Source organism: Bufo bufo, chromosome 11 (assembly GCF_905171765.1).
Source record: "Bufo bufo chromosome 11, aBufBuf1.1, whole genome shotgun sequence".
In the NCBI taxonomy this organism is placed as follows: Eukaryota; Metazoa; Chordata; class Amphibia; order Anura; family Bufonidae; genus Bufo; species Bufo bufo.
The window spans coordinates 46,660,937-46,668,780 of NC_053399.1; the positions used below are offsets into that span (position 1 = coordinate 46,660,937).

Consider the following 7,844-nt stretch of genomic DNA (forward strand, 5'->3'; position numbering starts at 1 on the left):
CTTTTGTATGTCTGTGTGCACTTTGTTTATGTTTGGTGTGCACTGACATTTTCCCTGCACTGTGGCTGTCCGTGGCAACGTTTGGTGGTATGATGTACATGTGGTGGCAGTGTCCCGGCCTTCGGGCTGACTCCCAGGACACGCTTGCCACCCATGTCGTTGCCTGTGGCAACAGCCACAGTGTGTTTGTTGTTTGGACACTTCCCCTTTTAGTTATGTTTTCCCTTCTGCAGTTTTGGAAGGGTTAACTCCCTTTCAGTGTGTGTGAGTCACGGGGTGTGTCGGATTGTTGGGTGTGGCCTCTTGGCCCTATATAGCCTCAGTTGTAGGAGAGGGTGTTTTAGCCATGCTGGCTCTAGACATCCTCCTGGTTACCTACCAACTGCCAGTGGGGGGCCAACCTTCTGGTCATAAGCAAATATATATGTCCTTTGGTGTCTGGAAGATGTGTTCGGTTTTATGATTCTTTATTGCACCTGTGGTCCTGGGTTCCCGTGTGTTGTGTGTTTGTGTGCTGAGTGATGCTGTCTGTGGGCAGTACATCCACATGGGTTCCAGGCTTGGTTGTCTGTGGTAGGTCTCTGCTATGTTTGTGGCAAGTACCTGCCATTGCCACAGGTTGCATTTGTTTCCCCTTGCTTGCAGCTTGGCAAGTGAGACTCCTGTTCCTCCATATCCAGAAGGAACAGGATGTCTTACTCTGACTCCTAGCCCAGGGACCGGACGGAGGGTAAGTTAGGGCTCCGAGGTTCCTGCGCATGGGTCCTCCTACCTTCAAGGTCGGCCCATGCAGGTAGGAGTTAGGGTCAGGTTAGGGACGCTGTAGGAGGTGACCTGCTCCCTAATCCTGTTTGTCCTGGTCAAGCAGCGACCATCATCCTTCCGGCACACGGCTGAGGGTTTCCCCCATCCTCAGCCGTGACACTTACAGATGCTAAAAGTCATTAGTGTTCTTTCGTATCTCCTTTCTGCAAAATGCGGCCCACTGACCCATAGAAGTCAATGAATCCACAAAAAGAGTGCAAGCAGCACATGAACCGCATCCGTATTAGGCCCCCTGCACACGAACGTGTGCGCCCCGTGGTCGTGCTGCGGGCCGCAATGCACGAACACAGTCCGTGGGACAGCCACAGCAGATCGCTGACCCATTCACTTCAATGGATCCGCGATCCGGCCGTTCTGCAAAAAGATAGGACATGTTCTATCTTTTTGCGGAACGGAAGCACTCCGTAGTGCTTCCGTAGGGTTCCGTTCCGGAGATGAGGAATGGTACGGATTTGCGGACCCATTCAAGTGAATGGGTCCGCATCCGTGATGCAGAATGCCCACGGAACGGCAGCCGTGTATTGCGGGTCTGCAATACGGCAAAGGGAAGCACACGTTCGTGTGCAGGGGGCCTTATGCAGATCCTTGATTTGCGTACCACAAAATGGGTACAGTCATGCGCTTGAGGCCTTATCTAAAAGTTATCAAAATTCTTTCACCCTCAACTGATTTTGAGGACAGTTTGTTTAGTAAGCGCCATGCGGTTTACACAGTTGTTACATTAGAAGTACTGAGCCATTACAGATGCTTTTTCTTTTTAAGGGTCGTGGAATTTGCATCCTACAGTGATATGAAGAGTGCTTTAGACAAGTTGGACGGCACGGAGCTTAGTGGTCGAAAAATAAAGCTGATTGAGGATCGCAAAAAACACAGGTACATGTTGCAGGTGTAATCTACATCCAGATATCAAACAGTTGTGGTATCTTTCAGAGTTTCTTAGAGGTGGGTCAATTTCTAAAATGCCATAAACTGGTGTGCACTGGCATAGAAAAATTATCACTTCGTTCCTTACTGTAGATCCTCAATTTAAAGGGACACTTAATGCCTGAAAAACAAGAGGAAAAAAAACCCCAAAAACATGCATGCATTAATATATAGATACTATCTCCTATAGTATGTGCCCTGAATTAGGCTATTTGTGCTGGAGTCCAAGTCACAAGCACTCAAGATTTTCCCCATGTGACCTCTTCCCAGGCTTCTCTTCTGCGCAGGGGCTGAAAGCTTTCACCCCATAAACAGATGCCGGTAGAAGTAAAGTAGGTAAATCGTGTGACGGCTGGCATCACTATCCATGGGCAGCAAAGGGCCTTGAAGTTAGGTGTCGCAGTAGGGAATGAGGGGATTTATAGTCTATGCCAGCAAACACCTACGGTATATTCGAAAGGTCACTGGAAATACATTTTATGGCAGTGTGCACATAAGTAACCTCCAGAACTCCAGCTGTAGTAAAACTACAACTCCCAAGATGTACACTTGCTTGGTTGTTCTCAGAACTCTACAGAAATGAATGGAGCATGCTGGGAGTCATTCACCACAGCTGGAGTGCCGGAGGTTAGCCATTGGTTTCTATAAGCCAGAGCTACTGAAAGCGGCAGCATCAGCACGTACCGGCCGTAGTTCCAGCGGTAACAGTTCATGGTAAACACCATATATTGGATATGGAATTCTTGTGGATTTTGTTGTAGGAGCAAAGAATAAATCCGAAGTTGATTCAGTTTTATTGAAAAGTGTTAGTGCCGGTTATTTGGCTATTGTAAATCAAGTCAATAACCATTTTTTGATCTGTAGAGATCAAAATCTCACAGTTCAGCTACTAGTGGCTCTTTAGCTTTAGGTTTCATGCACAGGAAGCCTGTGTGCAAATCATGGAGTACCTGTAGTCCTGTACCAGGAAAGCTGTAGGCATCTGTGTACCACCCAAATACAGAATAGTCCTATCGGATTCACAGACAGCATTGGGCATGAGCTCAGGGTAGGTCCACCTATAATTCACATTTAACTGAACTATATATGTTGAGTTACCTTGCGAATGAGTTGCACTAGTTTAGTGCACCGCCACACTGGGTGGGTTTGTTACGAACTGCACCCTGTGCATTGAAAAGTATATTAATACAGATTACATTCTACAGATTTGAGTTGTGTCCACATGTGACTGAGAATACAGCAGAAATGTCTACTGCTGATTTTTGCCATGGAAATAGCTGTGAAATCCATGGTGGGGAGCCATATCATAAGTTGACATTCTGCAGATATTTTACAGTGTCGGGGTATGATTTCTTCACATGTCATACACTTTCCTGGCACTGAACAGCTCTGCAGCGGGCGTCATGCCCGGCAAGTCTCTGCTGTTTCAAACAGCAGAGACCTGCGGCTAATTTCCTCAACTGGCAAAAATGCTGATCGCGATAATTAAATGCTTTAGATGCAGTGATCAAGTGAGATCACGGCACTTGAATGCGCAAAAAAACCCGGAAGCTCGGGCTTACGGCCTTAGTACTGAAGCCCCGTGTGGCTAATCGGGACTTCAGTACAAGTGCTGAGTCTCTATGAAGAAATTCAGAGCATTAATGCTGCAATTTTTATTGTGGCCACCAGGTGGCAGGCCAACATAAGAAATGAGCAAAATGCAAAGAAATTTTCATTTTTTTAATCCCTTATACAGTGGATATAAAAAGTCTACACACCCCTGTTAAAATGTCATGTTTCTGTGATGTAAAAAAAGTGAGAAAGATAAATCTTTCAGAACTTTTTCCACCTTTTAATGTGACCTATAAACTGTACAACTCAATGGAAAAAACTGAAATCTTTTAGGTGGAGGGAAGAAAACAAAAAAAAAAACTAAAATAATGTGGTTGCATAAGTGTGCACACCCTCCTATAACTGGGGATGTAGCTGTGTTCAGAACTAAGCAATCACATTCAAAATCCTGTTAAATAGGAGTCAGCATACACCGGCCATCATGTAAACTTCTTGTGATTAACCCCAAATAAAGTTCAGCTGCTCTAGTTGGTCTTTCCTGAAATGTTCTTAGTCGCATCCCACAGCAAAAGCCATGGTCCACAGAGAGCTTCCAAAGCATCAGAGAGATCTCATTGTTAAAAAGTATCAGTCAGGAGAAGGGTATAAAAGAATTTCCAAGGCATTAGATATACCATGGAACACAGTGAAGACCGTCATCATCAAGATGAGAAAATATGGCACAACAGTGACATTACCAAGAACTGGACGTCCCTCCAAAATTGATAAAAAGACGAGAAGAAAACTGGTCTGGGAGGCGACCAAGAGGCCTACAGCAACATTAAAGGAGCTGCAGGAATATCTGGCAAGTACTGGCTGTGTGGTACATGTGACAACAATCTCCTGTATTCTTCATATGTCTGGGCTATGGGGTAGAGTGGCAAGACGAAAGCCTTTTCTTACAAAGAAAAACATCCAAGCCAGGCTACATTAAAAACACATCTGAAGTCTCCCAAAAGCATGTGGGAAAAGGTGTTCTGGTCTGATGAAACCAAGGTTGAACTTTTTTGGCCATAATTCCAAAAGATATGTTTGGCCCAAAAACAACACTGCACATAACCAAAAGAACACCATCCCCACAGTGAAGCATGGTGGTGGCAGCATCATGCCAAGGGGCTGTTTTTCTTTAGCTTGAACTGGGGCCTTAGTTAAGCTAGAGGGAATTATGAACAGTTCCAAATACCAGTCAATATTGGCACAAAACCTTCAGGCTTCTGCTAGAAAGCTGAACATGAAGAGGAACTTTATCTTTCAGCATGACAACGACCCAAAGCATACATCCAAATCAACAAAATCCGATTGAAAATCTGTGCGGTGATCTGAAGAGGGCAGTGCCCAGGAGATGCCCTCGCAATCTGACAGATTTGGAGAGTTTTTGCAAAGAAGAGTGGGCAAATCTTGCCAAGTCAAAATGTGCCCATGCTGATAGACTCATACCCAAAAAGACTGAGTGCTGTAATAAAATCAAAAGGTGCTTTAACAAAGTATTAGTTTAAGGGTGTGCACACTTATGCAACCATTAGTTTATTTTTATATTTTTTCTTCCCTCCACCTAAAAGATTTCAGTTTGTTTTTCAATCGAGTTGTACAGTTTATAGGTCACATTAAAGGTGGAAAAAGTTCTGAAATGATTTCTTTGTCTCATTTTTTTACATCACAGAAACCTGACATTTTAGGGGTGTGTAGACTTTTTATCCACTGTAGGTCAAAATGAAAAGTTAAAAAACATAATTTATAAATGTCATTTATGAGCCTTAAAATTATGATTAAAAAAAATTAATATATAAAATATATTAAAGCTTAAATCACCCCCCCTTTTCCGTATAATAATAAAAAATAAAAAAATAACAAATATAAACACCGAGTGAAAATATTATAATCTAAAAAAAAAAATCCAATATGGTGAATTGTGTAACGGAAAAAAGGGTCAAAATGGGCGCTTTGACATTTCTTCATTGCTTCTCTTACTGAGAAAAATGAAATAAAATGTGATCCAAAAGTCACGCACACTCCAAAATGGTATCAATAAAAACTATGAAGTGTCCTGCAAAAAATGAGCCCCATAACAGCTTAGTAGACAGAAGTATAAAAAGGTTATGGGGGTCAGAATATTATTTTTAATTCCTCCCCATTTGGAATTTTTTTTCCTGCTTCCCACTACATTTTATGCCACCATTAATTATGGCATTAGAAAGTACAACTTGTCCCGCAAAAAATATACAGCTATGTAAATGGAAATATAAAAAAGTTATGGCTCATGGAAAATAGGGAAGCAAAATGAAAACGGGGGGGGGAAAAAAATCTCTGGTAGCCAAAGGGTTAAAATCTGCATGGCAGGTCAATTTCTGCACACACATGCGAAGAAACCAATGTGATGTACTTGGCTGCATTATATTCTGATTATAATAGAAATGTAGAGCAGGTGAATACAGGCAGCAGCATTGTGAATGGCGCGCTGTAACAGAAAGCAGTCACGTGGGGTTTTGGAACCATAAAAGCCTAAGGCTGCTGCTATTGCCAAGAGCTTTTCAGCTGATTTTTTATTTTGTGAATGGCTTGTCATTTGTTTCCTGTCATTTTGTACTAATCTTGTATGGTTTCTCTAAGAAGTCGCTCTAGATCAAGAAGCTACTCCAGATCCCGCAGCAAGTCCAAGTCTCGTGGATCGTCCAGGTCTGCAAGCAGATCCCGCTCTCCCAGCCGTACACCTGAAAAGAAATACAGTCAGAAATCGAACAGCGGTGAACCTTCCCAGAGCTCCCCCAAACGTCAGTCCCGATCCAGTTCAGCGGAGAGCCGCGGTTAGATGACACCTACCATGTGTGGAACTGCTGAATGAAGGTTATGTGCCCCATGGCTGGGGGTGAAAGATTTCCACTGTTTAATGTAACCAAAGCGCCTGTAAAATCTGACATATAAAAGAGGGCCTAGTGCTTTGATTTTGTAAATCTGCGATCTGGCGCTTCTGCCTAGACTATGCGATGGGCAGGGCTCATGTAACCCTCCCTATTTGACGCGTGTTTCACTGTGTAGATAGGTGAAACTTGTCTGAGATTTCTCATTTTCTGACTTGTTTATAAAGTAAATGAAGACATGTCTTTAGATTGAGTTATAGACATCACATACTGCCCTATTCTTTATAAGTGACACTGACAGAAAATGTAAGTTTCAGCGAATATATGTATAAAATTATCATTAGTGTTCTAGTAGCGCATGTTACATCAGGTAGGTGTCAGTTATTTACAGCCAAAGTCTGTTTGATTTGTCTCCTTAGATTGGCTTTATTAGTTATTGTAAATGTGAAGGATGAGACCCATTAATACTACAAAATGTAGATTTTTCCAGCTTCATTTAGCGTTTTACAAAATTTCAAGGACAGGTTTTTTTTGTGTTTTTTTTTCTTTAAACTTTTTGTAACTTTACGATTTTTTTAGTTTTTGTGTTAATTAATCCTGTTTGCTTTTGTGGCTAGTAACATAGGTGTTTGCTAGGCAATAGTTTGAAACAGTTTGTCCAGTTTTGATCTGTATTGCATTCTCATGCTTTTGGTTAATTAAAGAGAAAACTTTAAAGGCAAATTTTTAAAGCAAAGTTTTATACGTCTGTTTATTTACGCCACAGTGTTTATTCATTTCTATTTGTCACATTTAAAGTGAAAAAAAAAACAACACACATCAGATTTAGGATACATTAAAGGGGTTTCCCCACAATCTTCTTTCCACAATCATAAGTGATAAATGTCTGATTGCTGGAACAATCACGGCCACAGCTAGAAGTTTGACTGGAGTGGTGGTCACTAGACATGAGCGAAACGAGCTTGGGATGCTATATTCGAAGTTGCTTCGCTCATCCCTAGTGGTCACACATGCATCCTGCTGCTACTTTCAAAGTACATGGGGTTAACTGAGAAGGTGAGTTGGCTATTGCGCTGCAGATTTTCTGTGTGCAAGACTAGATGAAAAGTCTGCAGCATGTCTGTCCTGTCCTTACACACAGTCTCTGTAGTTTGGTCTGCAGACAACAGATCTGCTTAATATGGATACCTTCGTGTGCATTCCACATTTTTCCAGTCCTATCAATAGAATGGGCTATCCTTGTCTGCACTGTGGAACAGAATAGAACATGTCGTATAATTTGCTTTACAGCCACACAGATCTGCAAAAATAGAGATGTGCACATAGCCCCATAGAGGTGAATGGGTCAGTCTGCAATCTACAAATAAATGTGGATCGCACACCGACAAAAAGTCTTGTGTGTAAGGCTTAATGGGAAGATACTGATGGTAAGCCGGTGGACCTTTTTGTTATACGTTCTCCAGCTGCCAGGATAGTCAAATGGCCTATTGTAATCACAGGGCACCAATAAGATGACAGGGGGAGCACTGTATGTGTCAATCCCCTAAGATACCACAGCCATCATTGACCACAGCTATGCCCCCAATGTCAGATTGCTTTCGGGGGCCCTGTTCTATACATAAGAACAGGACCCGCACCTGCATATGT

The 7,844-nt window shown here is 42.4% G+C and overlaps 1 protein-coding gene across 4 annotated transcripts in view; it reads left to right on the forward strand.

Moving 5' to 3' along the window:
• LOC120982423 (serine/arginine-rich splicing factor 5-like) overlaps nt 1-6,933 on the forward strand; it is a 31,826-nt gene extending 24,893 nt beyond the window's left edge. For 3 of the 4 annotated variants that reach the window (XM_040412551.1, XM_040412550.1, XM_040412548.1), the window contains exons 7-8: nt 1,588-1,698; nt 5,950-6,933. In XM_040412551.1, coding sequence (XP_040268485.1) covers nt 1,588-1,698; nt 5,950-6,148 — 310 coding nt within the window. In that variant the 3' untranslated portion in view covers nt 6,149-6,933. The remainder of the gene's footprint in view (nt 1-1,587; nt 1,699-5,949) is intronic. The other variant, XM_040412549.1, reaches the window with a different exon arrangement.
• The last annotated feature ends 911 nt before the right edge of the window (nt 6,934-7,844 follow it).